This window comes from Puma concolor, chromosome D2, assembly GCF_028749965.1.
Source record: "Puma concolor isolate L17-30 chromosome D2, mPumCon1.1.hap2, whole genome shotgun sequence".
Classification (NCBI taxonomy): Eukaryota; Metazoa; Chordata; class Mammalia; order Carnivora; family Felidae; genus Puma; species Puma concolor.
The window spans coordinates 87,889,350-87,916,321 of NC_141677.1; the positions used below are offsets into that span (position 1 = coordinate 87,889,350).

The 26,972-nt window shown below is 63.8% G+C and overlaps 1 protein-coding gene across 4 annotated transcripts in view; it reads left to right on the forward strand.

Moving 5' to 3' along the window:
* Positions 1 to 26,972, forward strand: part of PWWP2B (PWWP domain containing 2B) — a 40,482-nt gene that overhangs the window by 8,737 nt on the left and 4,773 nt on the right. Inside the window, exons 2-4 of one of the 4 annotated variants that reach the window (XR_015241938.1) lie at positions 431 to 2,025; positions 15,409 to 15,578; positions 15,655 to 16,079. Coding sequence is in view for 3 of the 4 variants with exons in the window: in XM_086681244.1 (XP_086537370.1) it covers positions 431 to 2,012 (1,582 nt within the window). In the remaining variant the exon portion in view is untranslated. Of the gene's footprint in view, positions 1 to 430; positions 2,026 to 15,408; positions 16,080 to 26,972 lie in introns of those variants that run through there. The other 3 variants (XM_086681244.1, XM_086681246.1, XM_086681245.1) reach the window with 3 other exon arrangements.

Sequence of the window (26,972 nt, forward strand, 5' to 3'; positions counted from 1 at the left end):
GCTGCCCCCACACACGGCCGGCGCCTGGGACCCGGCTCCCTGAGCCCTGTAGGGACCATGCTTGGGGTCTTCCCTTGGGAGGAGGGAGAAGGTGGACAAGGCCCATGAAGAGCAGCTGGCCTGCTCAGGCCATGTCATAGAACCAGAGACCCTGTTCTCAGGCTCCCAGGGCGCCCTGGGAAGTCTCCATCTGCCCCCATTCCCCTTGTTACCGTGAAGCAAGGTGTGGACGTCGGGGCCCTGCGGACCCGAGAGCTGGCCGCCGTGCTGGTCACGAGACTTGGTGGAGCACGTGCCTCCCCTGAAATGTCCCACGTGGTGGACACGTGGGGACGTGTGCCTCCCCAGGTGCTCCGGGCCCCACGGGCCGGGGCCAGGTGCAGCGGTGTCCTCCTGTCCTGACTCTCCCCTTCTGTCTCCCCTCTGCCAGGTCCGGCCTGTTTGGCCTGCCCCTGTCGGCCCCGCTGCCCCAGCCCGAGGACCCCCCAGTCAACGGCTGCCACGGCCCGGCCCCCGCGGAGCAAGACGGAGAGGCAATGCAGCTGGGGACGGTCCCTCCACCGCCTCCCGACGGGGACCAGCCCCCCGAGACTGCAGACCCCAAGCCACCGCTCGTGCCCCCGTTCCCGCCATATTTCGAAGGCGCCCCCTTCCCTCCCCCGCTCTGGCTAAGAAGCACCTACCGGCAGTGGGTGCCGCAGCCGCCCCCCCGGACCATCAAGAGGACACGCCGGCGTCTGTCCCGCAACCGTGACCCGGGTCGGCTGGCCCTGAGCCCCATCCGCCTGCGGCCGCGCCAAGTACTCTGTGAGAAGTGCAAGAGCACGCTGAGCCCCCCCGAGGCCAGCCCCGGCCCCCCGGGTGCCCCGAGGCCGCGCAGGAGGGTGGGCAGCGGCCCTGGCTTTGACAGCGAGCCCCGCAAGCCGGAGGACCCGGCCGGCGGTGGCGACCCCGCGGCCACCACGAGGAGGAGCAAGAGGGAGAAGCGAGAGGAGGACAAGGCCCGGGTGCCACGGAGCCCGGCCATCAAGATCTCCTACAGCACGCCCCAGGGCACGGGCGAGGTCGTGGAGATCCCCTCCCGCGTGCACGGGTCCCTCGAGCCCTTCTGCCCCTCCCAGGCCCTGCACGGCGGCGGCCAGGACCCCGGCGGGCCCAGCGCCTCCATCCCCAAGCTGAAGCTGACGCGCCCCGGGCCCCCTGGCGCCGGCCTGCCGCCCCCCAAGATCCGCCTGAAGCCCCACCGCCCGGGGGCCGGGGAGCGGGAGCCCGTCTACAGAGCCGAGCTGGTGGAGGCGCTCAACGGCCACGGGCGAGGCCCCCGGGCCGGCTCACCCCCTCTCCTGGGCCACGGCTCCGCGGGCCGTGGGCCGGTGGACTCGTCTTCCGGAAGTTCTGGTGAGGATGATGACTTCAAGCGGTGTCCCCAGGGCAAACCCCAGCAGGACGGCCTGGCGTTCCTCGCCGCCTGCCCTAGGAGGGGGACGGACTGTGCCGGCGAATCTGTGTGGAGCGGCGACAGCCTGGACGAGTCCAAATCGTGCAGCTCGGAAGTGCCGTCACCGGACACGTGTGACCTGTCCGGCGACGGTGCGTCTGTGAGGTCCTCGTCCGGGGCCGCGAGGCAGACGGTCCCGCCCCTGACAGTCAGGCTGCACACACAGAGCGTCTCCAAGTGCGTGACTGAGGACGGAAGGACCGTGGCCGTGGGGGACATCGTGTGGGGTAAGGTTCATGGTTTTCCTTGGTGGCCAGCGCGTGTCCTTGACATCAGTCTTAGCCAGAAGGAGGACGGGGAGCCTTCCTGGCAAGAAGCCAAAGTCTCGTGGTTTGGTTCTCCGACTACGTCATTCTTGTCTACTTCAAAACTCTCCCCTTTCTCTGAGTTTTTCAAACTGAGATTTAACCGTAAGAAGAAGGGGATGTACCGGAAAGCCATAACGGAGGCCGCCAACGCCGCGCAGCCTGTGGCCCCGGAAATAAGGGAGGTCTTAACCCAGTTTGAGACGTAAGCCGCCCGGCCAGGTGAGCGCGCAGGGCTGCTCCTGTGCCCCTCCCGCCGCTCTGCTGGGAAGCCTCCGCCCTCTGGCTGGCAGCTGGCAGAGAGGCCTGCTTAATGGCAGCGGCACCCTGCTTTGCGGTTCGCGGAAGAGAGGCTTTCCGAATCGAGTCGTGGGGGATCGTCAGCCACCGTGCGGAGAACAGGGCTGGTTGGTGTTTGGCGGCCATTTTTCCAAGCGCCGCGAAAGATCTCCGTCCCCTTTTATTCGAGTCCTGGAGAAGGCGCGGGGTGTTGGGGGCGGGGAGCTTCCTCTTGGCCACTCACTCTGAGGGGTCAGTCCCTCTTCTCTCCCCACGCTGGGGCCGCAGCCCCTCCCTCCTGTCCCCAGTGGGTCCTGACTTGGCCGGCTGCCCTCAGATGCCACTCGCGTGGCCTCAGCCCCCACCCCCATTCCGGCGGGCGCGTGCTTCCCGGACCTGTGTCGGTCAGGTGCTCCGGGGTCTGTCCCTGGGCCGGTGTCCTGCCCTCTGTCTCCACCCCAGGAGAACTCTATAGGGCCTCCCACCCCAGGTCTCAGAAGGAGACCCCATGGGCCTGGGGTGTCACCAGGCAACATGTGGGGTGGTCACCATGCGGGGTGTCAGGAAACGGCCGAGGGGCAGAGGCTGCCCGCCGTGAACTTCCCGGGGGGCCCAGGATGCAGGGAGGGGCTGCGTGTGCTCCCATCGGAGGGTGTCGGCTCTGGGGCCTGAGCGGCGGGGTGTGTCCAGCGGTCACTGGCCCCCGTGGTGGCCCCCCCAGTGCCCATTCCCCTCCCTGTCCTTCCCCACGGGAGGAGGCGGGTCCCGTGCAGGCTGCCTGCATTGGACCCGAGGGCGTGTGGTGGGGCCCCCCTGTGGAGGTCAGGCCATGTCCCTCTTCCGGGCCCCTTAGCCTAAGGCCCAGGCCCACAGAAGCAGAGAGCGGGCAGGCGGGTGTCAGAGGAGCACTCCTCCACCCCAGGGGGGCCTCTGCCTCAGTTTCTGTGACCTCTAGCTGACCTTGTCCGGTCTGGTCCACCTGCCTGTCTGCCTGTCTGGTGCCAGTTTCCCAGCTCGGGCCTTCGGGCCTCAGCTGGGCCGGCCGACGTGTGGTTGGGAAGGGGTTGGTGGGGCACCTGGCGTGGTCCCTCACTGCTGCGCCACGTGTCTGGGGGGGTCCTAGGATTGAGGAAGCAATGGTGAGGGGTGCGCCTGGGCAGGGTCACAGCCAGGACTCCCGAAGCCTTGTCCCCACCCTTTCCTCCACCTACTTCCTGCATCGAGCCTGGTCACTGCCCCTGAAAGACTCCCAGGGGTCCAGACACAAACCTGTCCTCCCCCGAGGTAGGCACAGCCCTGTGACCTCCGGGTCTTTGTGATGGGGCGTGGGCGCCCTGTGTGTCGAGGGGGGGGGGTAGTCTGGAGAAAGGTCAGGTGCTCTGGGCATCTCCCCGCTCTGGGTGTGTCCTGTGGGCCCCGGGACCGTCTGTGCCCTCTGCTGCCCCCTTACCTGACCTCTCTGCTCACCCGGCCCCTCCTGCCCTTGGCCTGGTCTGGGGCCAGGGTGGAAGCTGGGCACCTCCCCCACTCGCCGTGGGCCCGTGCTGTCAGCGAGGATGTGGTGAGCAGTCAGTCCTCGAAACTGACCTTCAGATCCCCGGTCACAGTGGGCAGTTCCTAGGGACGTGAGCCCACCATGGTGGGGGGGGGGGCATGGGGGGCATGGGGGGAGGTGGCAGTGTGGCCTGGTGGGCAGGGAGCCCCTGGCTGGGGTGGTTCAGGGCTGGCTCTGTTTACCAGGAAGCAGAGGGAAGAATCTTGCCAGACAGGTTTGCCTGCTGTAGGGGCCCCGTGCCCACAGCCCGGCCTCCTCCCCACTCCCTTCCCCCTCCCTCCCGGCCTCCCTCTCCTCTCTGTATGTCTCTCCCTCTCTCTGTTTCTGTCTCTGAGCATCTCTCTGTCTCTGTCCCTCTGGCTTCGGGGACTGTGCCCATGCTGTCCCCAGCGGTGCGCGGGGCTCTGGGAGCGAGGGATGCTGGCTCTTGTCGGCACCAAAGCACAAAGTGGTCTTGCCCGAGTGACCCTTTAGTTTTGTTGTATGAGGATGGAAGGCTGCCGTGAGGTCCACGCCAGGCAGGAGGCTAATGGTGCTGGTGAGCGGGAGTCTCCCATCCACAAGATTGCTTTCGAGTGTCAGTGGTGCTGTTTGGGCACCAGGCCCTCTGTTCCTCCAGGGGGAAGCCGGGAACTGCCTTCGCCTCGCACGGGAGCGGCATGGTCGCTGGCACCTGGGCACGCCTGGGAGGAGGCCGGCACGGTCCTGCCGCTGGGGCAGGGGTTGCTGGGGACAGTTGTCCTTCAGGCCACGTCCACTGGCTGCCGAGGCCCAGCCCGACTGGCCCTGCTACCACCCCCTGAGGCACTTGCCGAGAGCCCCTCGGCCCCGGGGGAGAATCTGTGCTGCTGACCAGTGCTCGTCAGTAGGAAAGCAGCACACATCATGGGGGCAGCTCCCTCCCGGGGCCACCTGGTCCCGAGACTCCTCCGTCCCACTTTGCAGGGCGGCAGGAGGCTCAGCTGAGAGGGGGGTGTCCACAGGGACATTCTGGAGAAGCCCCGAGCCATCCTGGGACTCGGTGGCCAGGGCACCGGTGAGAGCCCAGCCCGGGGCGGGCTCCGGTGACAGGGCACAGTGGTCCTCAGCAAGCACTGACCTCCAGGGACAGACATGGGGCCACCTCTCAGGGCCCTGGCTGCTCGCTTGCTGCTCTGGCCCCGAAGGCTGGCATCTCTGAGCTTCATTTTCCTCATCTGTCTCGGAGTGACCGTAGCACCTGCCACGTGGGCCGGGTGGTGAGGGAAGGGTGCCCAGCGGGTCTGGTAATGACCTGTTGGCCATCGCCTTTCTGGCCCCTCCCACGTTCCCTCCCCCAGGTTGCCACAGGCTGCATCCCTGGGGTGGGGATGGGGTTGTGCTCCTGGCTGGATGGGGCGGGTGTCCCCCTCCTGACTGTGACGCTCCAGGGGCTCCAGGGGTCACAGGGCGAGGCCTTTTGGGAGCTGACTGGTCAGGCCTGGCCTGCAGGCAGGCAGCGGTGCCTGACAGGTGAGGGTAACTGCTCCCGAGGGTGGCATCCCGCCCACGGAGGGCCGAGTGCCCCTCCAGATGGGGGTCAGAGGGTGCACAGCGTCAAGGAGGGCCTCCCTTGTGTCACGTTCCCCAGACTTGTGCGTAATCACGTGCAGGAAGGTGCTGAGAAGGGGCAAGGGCCCCACAGCAGAGTGTCTGGTGAGGAAGCTGACCTGGACTAGGTATCCGGGGAGGCTGCCTGGAAGAGGCGACACATGGCTGAGAATGGAACGGTGAGCTGATCATGAGCTAATAGGGCGAGTGCCTGTGGCCTTTGGCGGAAGGAATCGCGCACTTTCCAGGGTGGGGCAGGAGGCACACAGCTTGGGGAGGCCAGCGCTGCAGCCTTGTCCTGAGAGCAGAGGGTGCCTTGGGGGCATGTTAGGCAGAGGGGTGAATGGCCCCATTCGGACTGGAAAGACCCCTGGCTGTGGGGTCAGGGGTGGGGAGGTGGACAGGAGGGGAGGGGACAGAGCAGGGAGCAGGGATCTGAGGCCAGAAGAGACCAGCCAGGGATGCTGGTTGTCGGTTCCCGGAACTTGGGGACCACGGTGGCCAGTGTCTGAGTGCCCGAGTCTCGGCTGGCAGGCCAGCACTCAGAACAATGTTGGACCTGGGGTCGTGGATCCGTGGAATGATCTAGGCCCCACGGGATGGCTGCTGGAGGGGAGGAAGCTTTGGTGCAGCGGAGAGGCAGAGCAAGGTTACGGGGTGTGAGGCCTGGCAGGGGCCCAGAGATGGGGACTGGGCAGGGAGGTGGATGGCACAGATGGGATGGGGCCTCGTCCAGCCTGCTGGCCCCACACGGGGAGAGGGTCGACGGTCATTAGGAGCGTGCCCCGCGGGGCCCAGAGCTATGGGGACAGGAGACCTGGGTCCCAGGGGCCCTGAGAGCACCCTCTGTGCAGCACTCGGAGCCCAGGGACCCTACTGGGCAGAGCCGGGTGGGGGACGGGCTGTTGGCAGTGTTCCGCTGAGGCGTGGGCCAGGCTCTGCGGTACCTGCAGGGGGTGGGGGGGCAGAATGCCGCGCGGGGTCCCTCCCTGCCTCTCGGGCCAGTGGGACACTCCCAGGCTGCATGTGAGCTGGAGGGGCCCCAGCGCGCCCCTTTCTGCCTGAGTCGCCAGGGTGTCGGAAGGCAGGGAGCTTTCCGAGGTCACAGAGCAGCCCCCTCGAGGGGCCAGGAACTGGGTTCCTGCTTCACTGAGCGAACGGCGTCTGGAGGGTTAGCTGCAGCCACGGTCCCGAACGACCACATGCGGGGCCACCGGAAAGAACAGAAATTTATTCTCCTGGCTCTGGAGGCCAGAACCCCAAACTGCAGGCGTCTGCAAGGCTGTGCTCCCTCCGGAGGCCCCAGGGGAGGATCCTTCCAGCTCCCGGGGGCTCCCAGAGTCCCTGGGCTTGTGACCGCACCGGTCACATGGCCTCTCCCGCTCCTCAGTGTCCAGTCTCTCTCTGCCCCCCTCCTGCAAGGACCCCAGGGCGGCCATGCGAGAAAGCCAGCGTTTCCTCATCAGAGCCCTTAATGTGGTCACACCGCAGCACCTTCCCTGCAGAGGGTGACAGTCCCCTTCCAGGGGTGGGGCCCGAAGTCCTCGGGGCCCCAGTTGCCCAGTGTCCCTCTCATCTGGTCAGCAGATGTTAGGGGCCTGTGTGTCCACCCAGCTTGGGTCCCCCAGCCTCGTCCTTGACAGGCTAGCTGGGCTCAGGGACGGGTCAGCGGGTGGTGAAGGGGACTGGAGCCTGACGGGGTTGTGTGGTGCTGTTCCGGAAGGATCCACCGCCCCCCCCCAGGGAGGCTGTGCCTGTGGGCGGTGGGTCCTTCAGGCTGGAAGTCTGCGTACATGTGCTGCGTGCTGGGCCGGCTGGGGCAGAAGCATCCGGACCCCGTGTCCAGGGTTTCACTTTCCTTGTCTGTCGTGCCTTCGAGAGCAGGGTGCTTGAGCTGCGAGCCCCAAACCGACTTTTCTCTTTTCCCAGCTGTAAATAAAAAGGTGCTTCCGCGTCTGGAGATGGGTTTTCAGCTGACTTCCTGCACTGCTTTCAGGGAACTCAGGTTCTCCGCGAAGGTTATAATTATTTTGTTCCCGGAGGAAACTAAGGCCTGTAATTCTGAGAATTCTGAGCTTGCTGTGGGCGCGCAGGCCCTGTCCGACCTCCCCCCTGCCGGGGCCGTCCTCGCCGCTCCTTCTGCTTCTGCTGGGCAGTGCCCTGAGTGCCAGGTGGCCAGGCAGGGTGCAGGTAGGCGGGGCGGGAGCAGGGGCAAGGCTGTGCTGGGAGACTCACGTGTTTGCAGCAGGTACCTGGAGCAAGGGGGCTTCTCCTGACTTCGGGGAGGGGCTGCCTGTACCCCCAGGGAGAGCACGCGTCGCCCTGGATGTCATTGCTTCCGTGCCCCTGCCCCCCCCCCCCACACCTGCTCTGAATATTCACCCCTGGCTCCACGCAGCTTCAGCACCCCTGGACCCGGCACCTGCCCCGAGGTCAGAGGTCTAGGGGTGCACGGGGAAGGGCCCACATTCTGCACGCCTGTGCCGTGGGACTCGAGCAGCACCGCCTCCACCAGGGCCCCATCTTCTTCAGAATCACTGTCCAGGTCTTTCCTTAGCAACCTTCAGTGACACCCTGGGCATCCCGTAACCTTTGGATGCAGTCTTGCAGGACAGGTCGGCTCCCAGCACTCTGCAGAGTGCCCAGGGAGCTGTCACAGCACACAACTTCGTGGGACATACTCACTCCCGTCAATCCGTGCAATGATTGCCCTTTCGGGGCTTCTGTCACTCCGTCCCCAAGGGCTATCCCGGCAGGTTAGCTCAGTGGCTCCCAAGCCGTGGCCATGCTTTGTACACAACCCAGGATTCCGGCTTGTTTCCCGCCCACACCTGGGGCTGGCCGTTCCCCAAGGGGTCCTGGGTCCTCTCGAGGGAGGGGCAGTTGGTGATCCCTCCCCCGTGGTTTCCAAGCAGACCTAGGAATATCTTTAGAAGAGAAATTGACTTTGGAACTGATTTTTCTTTTCTTTTTCTTAAATTTTAATGTTTATTTTTGAGAGAGGGAGAGACAGACAGACCACGAGTGGGGAAGGGACAGAGAGAGAGGGAGACACAGAATCCACAGCAGGCTCCAGGCTCTGAGCTGTCAGCACAGAGCCCGACGCAGGGCTCGAACTCATGAACTGTGAGGTCGTGACCTGAGCTGAAGTTGGACGCTCAACCGACTGAGCCACCCAGGCGCCCCACCACTGATTTTTCTAATCCAGAATTTTTACTTCTTGGTTGTTTGGTTTACATTTCTGTTCTCTTATGCAGAAAATCTTGCTTGTTAATGAAATTCACATGGAGTTGACTTTTGAACAACACGGGCTTGACCTGCACAGGTCCACTTGTACACGGACTTTTTTCCGATTAATACACAGCAGTAGTGTGAATGTTTGTAAATGTAAAATTTTCTCTTTCTTCGGTTTTCTTAATATAACGTTTGCTTTCCTCTGGCCGGCTTTGTTGTAAGAATACAGCATATAATACATACAAAATATGTGTTAACTATGTTGTTGGCAAGGCTTCCAATTAACAATAGTTTTGGGGGGAGTCAAAGTTTCACATGGATTTTTGACTGTGCTGGGGTGAGTGCTCCCAATCCCTATTTAGGGGTCAATGGTATTAATTTTCTATGTAAAAGTTAATGTGTATATACAATAAGTCAAATATTAAATATATGTAAACCATATATTTGGCATGTAATATATCAGCTGTGTAATATATGTGGAATACTGCTACTGGGTGATTAGTGGGGATACTCCAAGGTTTCCTTAAGGATCTTAGTGTCCTTGGGGTGGGGGCTATGTGTCAAGTTCCTCTTTCCAAGTCATCGAGACAGTTTCTTTCTCTGTGGTTGTTACGACCTACAGTTAGGGTCATTTATTTCATTTTACGTTCCATTTGTAGATATTCCTGTGTGTTTTGTAATTCCGTGCTCATGGACGTGACAAGGGTCCCACGTCAAATCGGTGCAACCAGTCCCATCTGGAGACGTCTGGCTCTGCCCTGGCGCCCCCAGTGTTGGCTGATCTTCCTGAGTTTGCGACATAAGCGGGCACAGACATGGAGCCCCCTCTCCCCGCTTGGGCGTAAGCAGCGTCCACACCCCCCAGGTGCCCCACTGCGCCTCCGACCCGCACCAACCAGATGCTGGTGGCCGTGTGCAGAGACCATGTCCCCATCCTGGCAGAGTCCCCGGGCCCACCGGCACCCTTGCGCCTTTCTAAGCCACGTCAAGATGGGGTGTGGGCCGGGGGGTGTGAGCACGTAACCAGGCAGGAAGGTCCTTCAGGCCTCGGGGGATCTGAGACTATGACTGGACCCAGTAGTGGGAGTGCAGGTGTAGGGCAGACAGGCCCCCGAGAACCCCCAGGTTCTCCCCACGCCCTGCCCCTGGCACCGTGTGGCAAAGCCACAGCGGCTGCCTCGCGCCGTGCCTGCTGGTCGTTGCCTCTTGCTCAAGGCTGTTGGTCCCCCTCTTGGAGAAGCTCTCCCAGAGCCCCCTGTGCACAGCTGTGCCTGACAGGCCCCCAGCTCGGCATGGTCACCCTGCACCCTTATTTCCATCAGGGCCCCTTTGACAAGCCACCCCTCCATTCTGTGCTGCCCTGTGTGGGCTCCCCCTCAGGTAAGTAAGTTCTTGTGAGTTCAGACCCTCGCAGCAGGGGCCCGCGGCACCGGGGAACGGGACTGTGGCACCCCATCCCACACCTGGGGATGCTGGCTCGCGGGAGGCACAGAGCCGGGGTTCGCCCCCAGCCGGGCCCTCCACTGCACAGCCAGCACCCTCGGCCCCGCCTAGGCCTTGGGGAGAACTGGTTGCCTGATGTGCCCACCAGCCCGCAGCACCCCGGGCAAGAGAAGGTGCTTCCCAGCTGGAGGGGTAGCTGGAGTGGGGGAAGCCGCCCGGGAAGAGGATCTGGGGCAGGTGGGCAGGTTGGCATCTGCCCCGGGGCATCTCTGGAATAAGAACCCTGAGCTGGAGGCTCCCACGTCCACGTGGACAGATCACGTGTAGCCCGGGCTCTCCTGGGGATTCTGGACACCTCGACCTCAGCCCCGGGCCCTCCCCGGACAGAGGGGGAGCACTGGGAGCGGGGCGCCTGGGCCTCCGGACCAGAGGGTTCAGGCCACGCATCAACTTCCAAATATCCGGGGGCAACTCCTTCAAACCGCAGTGGTGCAGCCCTCCATCCTGGAGGAGCCGGCATTTCTGATACCCGCATTCCTGGGAGTCGTCCACTTCCGGTGGGCGTGACTGACCCTGATTCTGAAGGCCTCCTGCCAGCGTGTCTGAATTTCCCAGAGGAAATAGCACTTCAGTGGCCTTGGGATCCCCACACCTGGGCCGGGGTCTCTGTGGTGCTGCAGGAACCATGGGGACCAAGCAGGTGGCTTTGGGCCCAGTTCTGTAGAGGAGGGTGCACGGGGGCCACAGCCAAGGCCACACGGGTCTCCGCAGTGTTGAGGGGGTGGCCGCGCTTGGCCAAGAGCCAAGGCCAAATGGCAGAGCTCTGTGTGTGTGTGTGTGTGTGTGTGTGGCCCATGGAAGGCCGTGTGCTGTGGGGCTCTTGGGGCTGGAGCGGGGTCACAGACCCAGGACGTGAGCTTAGGTGGCCACTGTGTGGCAGGCACTTCTGAGGGACTGGGCCGTGGGGGGGGGGGGGGGAGGGGTTGGTGGGGGTCCGCATGGGGGCGTTCTGCACACACCATCAGGACGGTGGACATCCATGATGCCCGGCCAGCGGCTGCCTCTCTTGCTTTGTTTTGTGACGCCTGGTGGTTCCCCCTTCTGCGTGTGGCTGTTGGCTGATGTCACCGTGTTCAGAAGGCTTGTGGTTTGGGGAGACGGGCCTTCTTAGTTCTGGTCTTACGTGTTGGGAGTGACAGCTCTGGTCGCCGTCAAGGGACGCGGGACGCTGCCCAGCACCTGCCATGCTGCCCACCCTCCGCCCACACAGCCCAGGCCCTGTAGGGGGAGGGGAGCCCTCCTGGTCACCCCCATCTTCTCGACAAGCCCCAGCTGTGGACCCAGTCACTAGGGCGCCAGCGACTCGGGCAGACAGAGCGGCCTCGGCTGACCTTAACCATGGGGCCCGTGCTGGTGACCTCGGGGCCCCATGGGGGACACTCCTGATGGGGGACAAGCTCCTGGGAGGTCAGCCCGGACCAGTGAGGGGCAGACAGGGGGGAAGGGGGGAGGGGCTGTCCGGGCACTTGCGTGGTGGAGGTGGAGGCAGGGCCCTGCCCAGAGACCCTGGAGCCTGGGGTGGGGGTGAGGGGAGGCGGGGCAGCCGCGCTGGGCATTGGGTGTCTTCCTGCCTAGGAAGCCCCGGGAAGAACGAACTTTTCTGTGTGGCTGTGGCCGCCCAGCCAGTGTAGTGATCTCGCCTTTCCCATTGTTCCCCACATTTTCCAGGGGGGCGGGTGGGAGGTACAGCAGGGGCTGGGGTGCTCTGGGGGGTCCCCCAGAACATCCCTGCATGACAAGGGACGGGTTCTGGGCCTGTTGGGCTGGGAGGAAGGAAGTGACCCGGCAGGGGTCCTGCGCATTCTGAGGGGGGTTTCCTGGCTGCTGGGTACGAGGAGGGTGCAGGGGGCTCCCCCTTCTTCCCCAGATTTCTCAAAACACCTGCTCTTCCCATGGAGCCCGGCCAAGCCGGAGCGGCGGTGGGCGAGGGCACTAGGACAGTCCCGTGACCACCCTGTTTGTCTTGTCGGGAGGGGGCTTCCTTGAAGGCTCCGTGTGGTGCACGAGACAGAAAGGGGCGAAAGGGGCGGGCTGGCCGCCGCCTCTGGAGCCTGTGGTGCGTTTTTCTAACGAGGATCAGGGCTGATGGATGTTTAACGACATCTCCAAAGGTCGTGCTGCTGACGGAGAGGGGCTTGGGCAGGTTTAATTATCTCCCGGGGTGGTGTGGTTCTCGCAGCGAAGCGTGCTTGCCTTTGACGTGAGCCCCCAAAGCATTCAACGGAAAGGGGCGGCCCGTGCGCCGATTCCCGGGTGGTGCTGACCCCTCGGCCCCCAGCAGCTCCCGCTGTGACCGGCCGTGACCTCCCCGGAGCCCCCATGCCCCTCCTCACCGTGTCTGCTGGGCCACTCAGCAACCTGATCATGGAGGTGTGGCTGCCCAAACCCCTGTCCGGGGTGGGCTGTTGGTCCCCTGTGCGGACGCCTGCAGAGGAGCTCAGCCTGGGTGGTCACAGCTGCTTCCCGGGCAGGGACAGATGAAAAGGCAGAAAGAAAACGGTTCTGCGGGGGAACGGGTTTGTGCAACAGGCCGAGATCTGGCCAGTGTTTCTCCCTAAGGGACTGTTCATCTTGTTTGGGATCTGCGTGCTCAACGGTGCAGGACCTGGGACCCCACCTCGTCTGCCCAGAGTGCGCAGCGGCTGTGGGGGGGGGGGGGTGGGCAGAGCCCCATCCAGCTCCCGCATCCATGGAGAGTGGCTGTCACCCCCGTCCATCTTCCCTGAGACACCCCCCAGGCAGAGCTCACTGGGATCAGCACGCTTTCCCGTGACACAGTGACTTTGAGTCATGTTCTTCTGAGAGACATTTTCTTGGAGACCCTGAGTCGGGGCCTCTCCCTGGCCAGGGAAGGGACTGCCACCCCAGGCCAGAAACCCCTGCCCCTTGAGTGTATGTTGCTCAGGCCTCCTCCCTGACGGGCCAGGGAACTGTGGAGCCCTCTGGAGCAGCCTTCCCTACAGGGAGTGTGGTCGGGGCCGGGGTTGGGTGTTCAGGCCTGGACTTGGGGGAAGACTGTTTCCAGCAGAGGGCCTGGCATCTCGGGGCACCTCGCTCCTGGGGCTCAGCCTGACGTCCGTCCAGCTGCACTGTGGCGGAGTCTACGACCAGGGAGGCCTAGGGCCCCGTGGGGTCCCCTTCTGAGGCCTTTTATAGGCAGGGCTCCCCCTTGGGGACACCTCGATTCCAAGTGTCTGTCCTCCAGGAGAGAGAGGGGGTAACTGTGGTTTGGAGTCACTAGGTCTGGGGTGCTTTGTTCTGGGCATCCTGGGATGTGGGTTTGCGTCCTGGCCTCGAGGCTTAGGTGAGTGACCTTGGACAGGGTCGGGAGCCTGAGCCCCTGTCTCCAAGGCAGGGGTGGTGATGGCCCCTCAGCCCTAAGCACCAGGGCCGTGGTCATCTCCACCCTCACACCCCCCATCCCCTCTCTGCACCCACCGCCCCTCCTGCCCCCCGGGGGGCTGCTGGCCACCCCCAGAGCCCTGTGTCAGGGCCAACGCGGCTCTGGTTTGCTGCAGCCACTGAGAGAGCTCCTCTCCCGGTCACCGGAATCCGGCCATTTTGGACAGAGGAGGAAGGGCCGTCCCCTGCCCCCCGCCCAGCCGGGCCACTCACGGGTGGGATTGTTGCTGTCAGCCCTTCTGCCCCAGGGTCTTTCCTGGGCCCCTCGGGAACCTGACGCCGGGTTGGGACCTGGACGGTCAGTGCGCCTGAGCCTCGGTGATGTCGCAGGGAGGGGCCACCAACCACGGACACCTGCCGCAAGGGCAGCAGCCTTGTGTTGCAAGGTCTGGGAGGTCAGTGTCTTGTCCCCTCCACCCAGCCCCCGACCTGGGGCCAGCTGCGTCCTCCGGGGGGGTGAGGGGGGTTTGCTTTGGGCTTAAGCTCCTCCCAGCCACCTGCTTGCACCACCTCTGTGCCCCTCGAGGGCACGGGCGGGTCCTGGGGCCTCCAGGCCAGCCCCCCCAGGGCCGGTGTGGTGTGGACGGGGCTGACCTGGGCACACGTGTCCACACGCGCGTGCGCACACACACACACAGTCATTTGGCTGAGTCCAGATTCAGTGCTGGTGTTGGACGTCGCAGCCCATCCGTGCAGATACCCGTGAGTAAATTTCATTTTTGTTCAGCTCTATTCTCTGCAGAGTTGAATTTGCCTCATTCTTTGGCTGCTTAGTTTTTATGTTCTCACTTATTTGTCCCCAGCTAAGAGAGATCAAACCCGTCAGGGCCTTCAGACGGCGACGATCACTGTGTGATGTGTGAACAGGATTTGCCACCACACACGGGCCTAACGTGTCGCGGCTTTGGTGTTTCTTATGATTGTGTGTGCTCCTGGGCCGTGGCGCCGGCCGGGGCTGGGGTGTCCGTGCGGCCCCTCCCCTGCCACGATACGTCGGGTGCCCTGAGCTGTGTGTCTGTCTCTGTTTCTCTGTCTCTCTTTCTCTCTCTCTCTCCCCCTCCCCCCCCCATCTCTCTCACACACACGCAGGGCCTCTCGGCGTGGCGGCCGAGCCTTCTCCCAGCCTGGCGGTCTCAGGGCAATCTGGGCCTTGTCGCGGCATCTCCATCTGGGGGTCTGAGGCAGGACCGGGGCAGCATCATTTCTGCTTGTTTGGTCCGAGCGCATCAAGGGGGGGCGGGTGGGGGAGCCCGGCCCCTCCTGGTAGGAGAGCAGCCGTCTGCGCCCCGTGGGCTCTCCTGGCCGGGCCAGACTGTCTCCTGTCTGCTGGACGCCAGCTCCCCTCGCCCTCCAGGACCTCCTGTGACCGTGTGGCGCTGCAGACCTGCCACGTGTCCCTCCACCCCCCCGACTAAAGTGCAGAGAACACGTTGCCCCCGGTCACCAGACTCGGGCGTGGCTGCTGTCCCCGTGTGGGGCCGGGAGCCGGGGCTGAGGTGCCCGTCCATCCCTGCGGCCGGGCCTGCTCAGGGAGACCTGGGAAAGGTTTTCTTATTCAAGGGCCTGTCCCCTCAGCCCCAGGGGGCTCCCCCACACCAAGAGGGCGTGTCCCTCCAGAGGGTGTAGGTCACACATTCTGACGGTGACACACCGGGGTCCCTCTGAGCTGTGATCCCCAAGCCACGTGCACAACCATTTTAGCTCCCCAGTCCCCCTGGCCATGAGGGGCCAGAAGGATCTAGTGTCTCATGGGGAGCCCCGTGGTCTGGGCTCTTGAGCCGTCAAGTGTCCTGCACCTTTTTCTGGGAAATCCTGGGGCCCTGGGAGGTGGGATGGACACGAGTGGGACAGGGGCCACCCGGGAGGTTCAGCGGGCACAATGTGGCACCAGGGAGGCGAGATTCCTGGGGTGGTGAGGGCCAGTGGGAGCTGGGGGGTCCTTGAGGGTCCCTGGCGAGACAGAGCCTGAGCGGGTGCTCTGGACTGGTGGTCGGACCCCCAAGGGGCCTGTCCCCCAGCACTTGACCCCGAGGTAACCTCTTTCCCTCTCTGCTTCCCTCAAGGTCACCAACGGTGAGGGCGCGGCTGTTCTCCTGGAGCTTCTGACTTTGGGGGTGCCTTCCGCATCACCTGTTCCGTCTGAGGGGCCCCGTGTGCCTTCTGGCCAGCTGCCTGCAGAAATGCGCCAGGCCCATGGTGGCCAGCCTGCTGGGGGGTCCCCAGAGGGGAGCAGGTGTGTGTGGGGAGGAGGACAGCCCCCAGGAGCACCGCGGCTCCTCCCCGCTGAACGTCTTTATCCCCCGACTCAGGCTTTAGCTCCTGTGGTTTGTGAAGTTCCAGGAGCCCACGACACCCTTCCTGCTGCTGCCTCGCCCACTGGGGCACCTAGCAGGGGCGAGGCCTGCCACCCCGCGTCCAGGTCCTGGGCCAGGCCCCCTCAGGCCCGCAGGCTTCCAGAAACCAGCTTGCACGTGTGGGGCGCTTCCTCCCCAAGCCCTCGGCACGGGGTCTCTGTGCACTTGAGAACCCGGAACCTGCCCGGCCTCCCCCATGATCCTCCCAAAGCTGGGGGCCTGCGGGCACCCTGGCGGTGAGGGCCTGGGGAGGGGAGCCACTCTGGGAATGCGGGAGACTTCCAAAGGAAAACAGCTTGGCCTGTTGTTTGTAGGAGCTGCTCCTGTCTCCTTTCTGTCACTTTAAAGACCAAAAAGAAAAAGAAAGAAACAGAAAACGAGTTCTGCTCCTTCTTTATTTAAGCACGAAAGAGAATGAAGGGAGGTCTGTGTCAAAGCCGCGCCGGGCGCAGCGTTTCCGTGTGGTCCTGTGTGTCGCGTGCGGGTGGCCCCTGGAGGGACGCCCACCGTGTGTGAAGGTGGCAGCTTTGAGAAGCAGGTGGCCCGTGCCACATTCCCTCCCTGCCTGCCCTGGGCGCGTGGCTCTCCAGGAGGATGGTTTTGTTCTCCCTCCCTGCTGCCTCCTGGTTTCCCGGCTGGCTCTCCGGAGCCGAGGGACATTCCAGAAGAGACGGTGACGGCTCCGCCTGGTCCTGGTTTTACTGGAACATTTTGAGGGCCCCACCAGGACTCTCGGGGCCAGGCAGGGGCGTGTGTGTGGGGGGGGGCACTTCAAGAGCCCCCCAGGACAGAAGAGCGTGAGACTCTCCTCCCCCCTGGTTCCTGTGGTTCTGGGCTTGACTCTGGGCGGCAGAGGGTGCAGGACACAGCAGAGCCAGAACCTCACCAGAATAGACCCTCAGGAGGAGCTGTGCTGGCCCCCAGGGTCCACAGCTGGAAGACTCGCCAGTCCGCCAGGCCAGGGCGAGCTTTGGAGGAAGGAGGGCCGTGCTCTCTTCCCCTCCCCTCCTGTCCTGCTCCGCGGGCCCTGCGCTCACAGCTGCCCTAAGGCCATCCCCCCGGTCTGGTGCCAGGGGCTGCCATGCCCACTCTGAGGGGAGAAGCGGCTTCTGTACGGTGCCACCTGGATTTGGGGACAGCACCAAGGCAGAGAGAGGGCGTTCTTGGAAAGCTAGGCATGGCTCCTTGGAGAAGCACATCACAAACGGAGACGAGGACTCAGGGCCCCGGAGCCGGACAGCCACAGGCAGACCACTAAGCGCCCGGCCAGGGCTCCCAGCCCCATGCTCCCAGGTCACAGCAGCAGGAACAGCCCCCAGGCCCAGGCATGAGGATGGCCACCGGGGTGTGGGGGTTTGTGTCCAGGCGTCCCATCCCAACCACCATCGCAGGAGACAGAGACCGGCCCTGCCCCAGAGCTGTCCCTGGGCTGTCCTGGGTCAGTGCCCTCCTCCCAGCTGGGATGCCTGGCCCCAAGATAGCTCTCAGACTGTGGCTCCCCGGTCCCTTAGCAGCCCTGCCTCCGGGTGGATGCCACCTAGTCCTGCTCAGGGCCCTCTCCTGCCATTGGCTTGGGGTCCCCTCACGTGACCAGCAGCCCGCTGGCTCAGCGCCCCTCAGGCAGCCCTTGCTGAAGCCTCCAGGCCCGTCCGGCAGGAGGGTCTGGATGAGAGCCAGCCTCCGCTCCCCCTCCGCACCCCCACCCAGCTGGGGTGCACTGGCCCCTGGGCATGCAGGGACAGACAGCGCATCTAATTAAAAGGGAAGGTAGCTTTTTTTTTTTTTTTTAAGTCTTTGTGACTGTTTCTTTAAGCAGCAAATTAATCATGTTTTCTTGTCAGTTTGATTTCATGGTACCCACGGCAAGCCTGTCCATGATAGTCCGTCATTCTTCCCAAGAACTGGGAGGCAGGGCCCACACCCAGCGCTGGCCCCGAACCTGGGTAGGTGGCTGGTCCCTGGGGACATCCGGGTGCCCTGGTGACTCAGGTGCTCTGCTCCTTCCCTCCACCCGCCCCCACCGCGACCCTGATGGATGGGGCCAGCACAAGGGCAGCAGGAAGTAGTGGGCTCGAGGAGGGGGGTGGGGGTGGGGAGAGGTGCTGGGTGCTGGTTGGGAAAATGGAGGAGGAAGGCTCATGCCAGCTTGGAAGGGGCTGGGGAGGAGGTCCTCTCGACAGAGGGACCCCCCCCCCCCCACCTCGAGCATGGCCCTGGCAGGAGGGGCCAGCTTGCTCAGTGTGATGAGGTCCTGGGTGTAAATAAATGGGGTGTGGAGTATGTGAGGCCGGGCTGGAGGGACATCCGGGAGCCCAGAGGGAGCAGTCCTGGGCCCTTCCAGCTCTGGGCCCTGCCTCCCATGGACCCCCTGCAGGAGCTGCTCTGCTCTGAGAACAGGGCTGTCTGGGCATGCCCCCCATGAACAGAGCCTGTCCCTCTTGCTTTCAAGGAGACTGGGGGCAGGGTACAGGGGGAATGTGGCCCCAGGAGCCAGCCAGGCCCAGCCTGGTGCGTCCTGGGCCTGGATGCCCCCCCGGGGGAGGCTCATTCAGCCTCCAGCCCCACAGGCCCCTTCCCGCACCCAGCCTGGACTCTGGAGAAGGAGCCAGCCCACCCCCGACCCCACCCCAGTCACCAGGGTCCTTGCTTCCCCCAGGGCTGGTCGATGGTCATTGACCCCTGGCCAGCTGGCATTGCTTTTGATGTCCGAGGCCTGGGGAGGACAGGAGGGTGACAGGTGGCGAACTTCCGGGTCTGTTTTCTGTCACGTGCCCCATCCCAGCCTATGCCCTGCTCCTCCAAGGGATGGGGTCTCAGTGCCCCCCACCAGGCTGCAGCATGAGGGCAGGGGCTGACAGAGGTGGGGACCGGCGGGGGCGGGGGAGGCTGGCAGGGGGCGGGGCTTACAGGGATGGGGCGGGGAGAGGGCGGGGAGAGGGCGGGCTGACGGGGATGAAGCCCAGGCAGGGGGCAGGGACGGGAGAAGTGAGGGTGAGGGGGTGGGAGGGGGGCGGGCGGGGGATTGACAGAGGGCGGGGCTGACAGGGGCGGGGCTGACAGGGATGGGGACGGGGCAGGGAGGAGGGCGGGGGGCGGGGCTGACGGGCGGGGACGGACGGGGACGGGGGCGGGGACGGGGCGGGGACGGGGCGGGGATGGGGCGGGGGGGGCGGTCCGAGGACGCGGTGGAGGTGGGCCTAGGGGCTGGAGGGGCGTCCTCGGGGATGGAAGGGTCCCCGGATGGAGGAGGGAGAGCAGAGTTTCTGACCCGCTTCCACTTGGCCTCCTATTCGGGTCCCCTGCAACAGAACGCCCTCTGCATTCCCATAGCAACCTGGGGTGCCACCCCGTTGTTCAGTTGAGGGACCCAGACCTGGAGAGGGCACGGCTTGGCCAGGGTGTTACCGGAGGCGCTTGGAACCCGAGGTTTATGCCCATCCTGCCGCCTGCCAGGGGGGCCGACCCCTCTCCCGCCCTCAGACCCCACGGGTTCTGTGAACTGGCCGTTGGGGGCGCACCGGGGCCTGGGCCTGGAGAGGCCTGGGCTTCACGATGGGGACAGGGCGCCGTGCCACACACGTGCTGGGTGTGGGGCTGGGGCCCTAGGCCCCACAACTGCGCTTCTGCTCCCCAGGAAAGCACAGGAACCCACCACGTGCCTCCTGCTCTTGGGGGCACTGAGGGTGGGGGCAGAGCAAACACAGGGTCCTCACTGGCGCTGAGGGGCTTTGCCACGCGGGTCGGGTCACCGCAGGCGCCCACATCTCCCAGCTGGTTTCTGATCCCGTCAGCCGGATTTAAGGGCCCCAAAGCCCTGGACACTCGGGGTCCTGCAGAGGTGGCTCCCCCACCCCCCACCCCGCCATGCCTTCCCTTTGCTGCAAGAGTTCTTTTTCTCTAATTATGAAATAACCACTGTTGGTGGTAGAAAATCAGCAAAATTAAAGCAGAAAATAAGAACCTGCAGTCTCCCCCACCTTCCCTACCCGGTGGGCCTTCCGCACATTTGTCCCCAGGCCCTGGGTCCGCTCAGGAACACAGTCCCGGGGCCTGCCTCCCTTCCTGCCCCACCTGTAAGGGCAGCAGTCCTTCCTGATGCCAGAGTTGGCTTCCTTACCTTAGAGATCAGAGATCAGTTCGTAAGGCCCTTGGCCTCTGGCAGGGCAGCCAGCACCCTTGACCCTGTGCTTTTACAGACTGGCTGGACATCACTGACCACATGAGGGAGGCGGGGCTGTGGGGCTCCCCTCCATCCCCAGTGTGGCTGAGGGCAGAGGCCCAGGGCCCCAAATCTGGGAGCACAGCTTAAGGAACCCGAAGAAGGGTCTGGGATCAGTGTCCCCATTTGAAGACAAGGATTCGGAGGCTGAGGCCTCCTGGGGGGAGGCGGCCGTCAGTCGGCTTGGGCTGTTATGACAACGTACCATGGACCTGTGCTTCTCACGGACTGGAGGCTGGCAGTCCAAGGTCAAGGTGCCTCACGGTGTTTGGTAAGGGTCCCCTGTTGGTTCACAGACGGCCACCTTCTTCTGTGTGGTTGAGAGAGAGGAGAGAATGAGCCTGGTGTCTTTTCTTACACTCTTCTTACGCTGACCCTACCCGGGGGCCACCCTCACAGACTCATCTAAATGTAACCGCCTCCCAGGCTCCTCTCCAAAAAAAAAAAAGCCAGCCCGCTGGGGGTTAAGCTTCGACATAGGGATTTTGGGGGCCCAAACATCCAGTCCTTATCAGGGCAGGGGTGTCCACATGCAGAGTGCATCCTGGACCAGTGGGTGTGAGTTGGGCCTCGGGACAGCTAGGAAAGCTGGCAGGAGCAGAGGTGGGGAGGCAAACACGGGCCCACCCAAGGGGCACTGGGCGGGGCGAAGGTGGGGCCAGGAGGGAGGCCTGCAGAAAGGGGAAGGGGCCATAGGTAGGTGTGGGCAGCACGGGGGGCTCGGGGAACATGTGGGGAGAGCCCGAGCCCCTCACGGTGGGAGTGGCACCCCATGGGCTGCAGATCCCACGGGGAGGAGGCCCACGGCTGGGCTGCCTGGTCCTGCACCGGGTCTGTGTAGGAGGGGACTGTCCCTCCCCCACAAAGAGGAGGGCTGGGGGCACACAGCTGAGGCCTGCTTCGGCATGGTCACTGAGGCCCTGCCCAAAACACCGGCTCCCACCTGCTCCCTCCCACCACCCGTGGGTCCCGCTGGGGACAGTGCCCAGGATCGGCACCCACGGGGCAGCCGGAAGGGGAGATTTTAGGGCCGGCTGCTGTGATGCTATCCCAGCCCTCAGGTCCCTAATCTGGATGCAGTTTGAAGCATGGAGCTCTTAATGGCTATTGGTCGCAGAGACAACGGTCTCGATGATTCGTTTGAGCAATTGGCTGTGTATTGTCAGCGTAGGTAGGGTTTGCAACAGAGACAAGCACGTGGGTCCTGGAAGCGCCTCAGACCACCTGCCCCCGCCCTCTGGGGAGACGGGAAACCAGCACAAGCTGCATCGGCCACCCCCGCGCAGCGTACGACTCAGCGGTGTTGAGAACATTCAGAGTCGGGGGTTGCAGGGCACAGCGGTCGCCCCCTGACGCGGTCCCCGGCCCCTGGCGCCCTGTCTCTAGGCGTGGCCTGTTCTGGACTTTTGGTGCAAATGGAATCCTACAGTACGTGGACTTTGCCCTGGCTTCTCTCGCCGAGCGTGGTCTCTCCGGCGCCCTTCCACGTCCTCGCGCTTCTCCCCCTCCTCCGAGGATCACACTCCATCCGCGCGTGGGCCACGTGTCCTTCATGCGCTTTCTTCTCGATGGACCTTGGGTGGTGTCTATCTCTTGGCCGTTATAAATAGCGCCGCCAAGGATGCTCACGCACGGGTCCTGTGTCGGTGTACGTCGGGGTCCCGTGGGTCGTGGACACTTACGTCCTTTTTGTGAAGGTGTCGTGATGGGGATTTGCAGTCTCAGGTGCTCTGATGTGACCCCAGCTCCCAGCTGTAGTCCGAGGAGCAGGCACTGAGACCCTCTGGCTTGCGGCCCTGCTGTCTGAGCTGGCCCTCCCCTACCCCATGGATGTGGACTTCCCACGCGACCCACGCGGCAGCTACCGAGGGTAGTGGTGGGGCTGGGACTCCAGACACGGGTGCACAGACACACCCGAGCCTGCCGGTGCCCACTGTTCAAGCTGCCTTTCTCACACTCGTCTGGTTGCGACACGTCAGCCCTTTGGGACGGTCCCTAACCAGCGGCTGCCCGCACGATGCGTTAAGATCTGCTGGCCCGTCGCGCTGGCCCACGGAGGCTGGAGAGGATAGTGACAAGGCGGTGAGGTCACCACCTGCAGCCTGTCCCCAGCCCCACCAGCCTGGTCGTTCGACGTCTGGTCCCGGAAGCCCCGAGCCCCCACGGGATGCTCCTTCGGGCAAGAACTGTATCCACCCCACAGGCGCCCCTTCCCTGGATGGGACACTCGTGTCACCGGCCTCTCTGGTCGAGCCCCCAGCGTCTCGGAGCCCGTCCGTGTCCCCAGAGCGGTCTCGCGGTGGGCCTCAAATACTCAGGGACCTAGCGTGTGGCGCTGGTGAGGCGTGGAGCGCACACCCAGCTGGCCGTGTGCTCCCTGGCCTGTGGCACAGGGCCGCGTACTCCTGGCAACGAAATGGAGCGTCCGTGTTCCGTCAGGCGGATGCCGCACGCAGGCGAGCCTCCCGCAGGCTGACCGCGCTCCCTCCGAACAAGCATCACTTCTGGGCTTAGCTCTGCAGGAATCCTGACTTTCTGATTCACACGGCGAGCCTCTTTTCCTTGAAATATTTAATGTGTTACATTCCAACTTTAAACACATTCGCTCTGAAGTAGGCTAATTGTTTAGGTTGTTAAACTGAATTTGGCTCTGAGATCTCAAAACGGAAACGAGATCCTGCCAGATCTGGGCACCTAAACAGACAGTTTGGTGGGTCGGTTCGCCAGAAAAGGCACCTCTTTCTGCGGGATCTGGGGTCGGGCTTGTGTTTACTGGGACTGAGGTGGTTTTACCCGCTGGCACGGTATCCACGGTAGGAGTCAGGTGTCCAACATCGATGCAGACGCTCAGGAAAACCTCCGAAATGAGGTTTTTGGTTTAATTACTCTGAATGTAATGCTGAGATTAAATCACACGTGCAGTCAGAATGGAAAACGTCAGAGAAGAATTTCGGATCTGCACAGCTGGGAATGGAATGTTCTGGCATGTCCTGGAGCGGGGCCATTTGCTGATGCCGTGCACATGTGCGCGTGTGCGTGTGCGTGCGCGTGTGTGGGACGCGTCAACACGGATTGTCCTTTCATCACCGTCGCTTCCTACAGGCCACCCTGGAGATGCCCGCTGTCCTGTGGCTCACGGGCCGCGGAACCCAGGGCTGCGTGGCCCTGGGACCGGCCGCCCCACTCGCGGCTGGTGAGGGGCTGGGCTGTCCTAAGTCCCGCCATGCTCCGGTGGGGGTGTGGGAGGAAGGCCTGATGACAATTTTTTCCCATAATTCATGGACGGCAAAGAATTAATGAGCCTTATACTTTAGAGCAGTTTTGGGGTTACGGAAACATAGGGCAGACGGTTCAGAATTCCCGTTTCCCCTCCCCACGCCCCACCCCTGCTGTTCACAGCTGCCCTAGTGAGTGCCTTTGTTGCAGTCACCCAGCGAGTCCCGGTACATTATTATGAATTAATGTCCATAGTTTGCACTAGGGTCTGTCTCTGTGCAAACCCATACCTTCCGTGGGTTCTGACAAACGCGCGGCGACAATGTCACACGAAATAGTGCCACTGCCCTGAAAATCCCCTGCACTCCACCTGCTCATTTAGGTTTTCAATGAATAAAGACACATAGGCTCACACACGAAGGCAGTTGTTTTGAGATAATGATCAAAAGGCTAGACGCAGGCGTGCAAAGCGGTGGTGCGTGTGTCCCCCGCATGGCAGAGGCCCCGTGGTTTGGCGGTTGTGGGGAGCGTGGACGTTTGAAGCGTCTGCCACGAGAGGACGGGGACACAGGCGCATCTGTGGGTTACGGAGAAAATTCCCGGCACCGGGGACATTCCCAGTGGAGGGCAGTGCCAACTTTCAGGTGGAGGTTTGTGCAAAGACAGGGGCCATTTTCTCCTGCCCGAGTTCACAGAGCCCCTGAATTAAGGATCCCTGATCTGGGGGAAACACCAAACGCTTGTGGAGTCAGAACACACGCCAGTGGGAATACAAAGCCCAGTATGTGGCTTTGAAATCCACACCATCACCAGCAGCCAAGTGGGCTGGGCCCCGGGATCTCACACGGACAGAAAACGGGTTCACTGGGAGAAGCCGGGAGAAGCGTCAAGAGGGAGGGTAGTTATCGTTCACCGCGGAGCAGGCGTGAAGTCTGCGTCTCCGTGTCTCCCCGTGGCGGCGGGAGCCTCGCCCCAGCGCCGGGGGAGGCCGGGCGTCTGGCTCCCGAGGGCCCACAGCAGGCTGGACGCCCAGCCCCCGCACCGCCATCGTCTCCACGCGATTCCTCACGCGCCCGGTGGCAAGTGCCCTGGAAAGGACGGCGCAGTGCAAACTCTCCAGTGCTGTGTCCAGGACGAGCCCCGCAGAGCAGGCGTGGCCCGGCCTGGGCCTGGCCCCCCGCAGGCTTGCCCCAGGCCTTGGGACACAGGGGCTGCGCGGAGGGCCGTGCAGGTGCGGAGAGGGGAGAGCATCACCCTGGGGGCTGTAGGGAAAGGCCTCTGCAGGAGGGGTCCGTGAGCACAGAGACCCTCGAAGTGTGGCCTTGTGTGCACAGCACCTCCATGGTCGGCGCCGGCCCGGGGCCAGAGCAGCCGCTCAGGGTCCCCACCTGTTGCCCCTGTGCGAGGCCCTCCGGCTTGTCTCCCGCAGGCGCTGCGCCCAGGTCTCCTGCGGTCCCCCTGCCCGTGCCCACACAGGCCATTTTCTGCCCCACTTGTTTTGACCTCCTTCCTCGGGACCAGGGACCCTTCTCACCCCCTGGGTCCCAGAGACAGCCTGTCCACCCTCCCCTCCCCACCTCCCCTCGAGGTCCGGCTGCTGGGTCTGGCTCAGGTAGGGTCTTTCCCAAGTCACTGCTCCAACCGGGCACCCGGTGAGGCAGTGGGAATGGTGGGCAGCCTGTTCAGGGCTTGAGGGACTTGAATGTCAACCTGCAGCCGGGGGGCTCAGCCACTGACTGTCCCTGTCCCTGTCCCTTCTGTGGTGTCTGCCACGCCCTCCATGTGGGGCCTGGCTCTGAGCCAACGAGCGAGCAAGTGGGGCAGGTGTGCTGGAGACCTCCCAGCAGGAAGGACAGGCGTCTGCTCCCCCTGCCCCAGCTTTGCATACTTGTCATTCTGAACACCCATCTGCCCCCCATGTCCCTGCGCGGATCCCTATGCCCCATCAAGAGCCCAAAAGGCAGGTCCTGGTGCACTCAGCCCTACCTGTCGGCGAGCAGGTAGCCTGGGTCTTGGCAGTGGTCCCTCATCTGGCTCAGCAGAGGCGCAGGACCAAGCCCTGCCCCCTATCCTGACCCGCCCCCCGCTTAGAGATGTCCCTCCCTACTGCCGACTGCCCAGCTCGCTGTCCTTGTCCTGCCCCTTCTCCTGGGGAGGCAGGACCTCGGGCTGCTTTCTTCCTGGCTCCTTTCCTTCTCTCTGAGACGGCTTTTGTCTGAGGAAGTGATCCCGCCTAGTGGGCACTGCCGATGGGTCTGTGGGCACCATGGCTGGACAAGGTCAGGGCCCATTTCAGGATCTGGAGTGTCAGAGTCGTGGCCCCTGGGGGCCCCGGGGCGGGGGGGCTCTCGCCTGCCCCTGCCATCTCTCAGGCCTGTTCCTCGCCCAGTGGGGCCCGCTCTGCCCACCGGCCATCTTCTCTACATCCAGACCGTGCCTACCTACAGCCTGAGTCCCAGGCGGGTTCCGGGGGGTTTGCCCGGCACCTGCTGGGGGCCCCTGAGACTCTGCGATGCCACGATGGTGACACCGTTTCCTAGGTAACTGCAGCCAGCCGCCAGGCCTGCCTACCTGTTGTGGGGTGCAGGCCGGGGACGCCAGGTGGGAGGGTGTGTCCCCGCGTGTGTGTGAGAGCGGGGGTGAGGGTCGTGTGTGTCCGTGAGGGCATCTGTCCGGGGACTGTCTGCGGCTGTGGGTCTTTGTGGGGTGTGCCTGGCTGTCCCAGGTCTGTGTGCCGGCGTGTGTGACTGTGTCTCTTCGCGCCTGGAGGCTCAGGGAGGGCAACCTGGCCTAACCAAGCGCTAAGGTAGCCACTGTAAGGACTTCTGGCCACTCCCCACCTGCCCTGGGCCTTCTGGCAAATTCGCACCAGCAAACAACAGCGGGCCTGCCTGTGTGGTTGGCGGGACTGAGCCCTGGCCTGGCCCAAGGAGCTGGCCTGACCTGGCCCAAGGAGCTGGGCAGACCCAGGGTTGGGGGGTGCATGGGGAGGGGAGGGGGCGTGGCTAGCTCTCAGCAGGAAGCAGTTGGTTCCTCCAGTTCCTGGGGTGGTCCTCAAAGCCTACCACCCCCAGCTTCCTGTTGGTTCCTCCCTTTCCCTGCCCAGCCTCTCTGTGGGGACTGGTGGCCTCCCGTCCCCTCCTGTCCCCTCCCGGGGATGATGGGTGGGGTCCCCGAGTCCCCCTGGCCCACGGGTTCTGAGGAGTGGCTTTGGAGCTGTGGGGGTCATGGGGCTAAGCCGCGGGCGGGTGGGTGTGCAGGTCACTCTGGAGGGCAGGGTGCCCTCACGTCACATCCTTCAGGCGCTGCCTCCCCTAGGTCCTCGTGTCAGTGATGGGGCCGCACCAGGTAAACAGTCCGGGCCATCGGGAAAGAAGACCATCCCCCGGGGGCCACAGGCCTATTCTGTGGGCTGTGGGGGTGTGGACTTTGGCTAGGAGATCCAACAGCTTTGGTGGCCCCTCGCCTGGGGCCTGGGGACCTGGGGGGAGGTCCCAGGCAGGTCTGAAGTGTGGACTGGGGCAGACCCTGTGGAGGCTCCTCGGGAGCAATGTGGGGACAGGCTTGGAGGCCACCGGGCAGTGCCGGGGTGGGGGCTGACCGGAGGTGCCTGGAGCCCACGTGCCCCGTCCGTGCCCCATGCTGGGGCCTGCCTGCGTGAGTCCGTGTTGAGGAGTGGACCAGAGACGAAACGAAAGCTCTGAGGTCACTCGCACACGGGAGCTTCGTGGCCACTCTGTGACTGGGGCCTCCGCTCCCTGGAGAAGCAGCCACATGGACTGGCGCAGAGCAGGGAGGCCACACAGGGAGGCTCTCTGGACTCTCCAGGCCCAGCCCC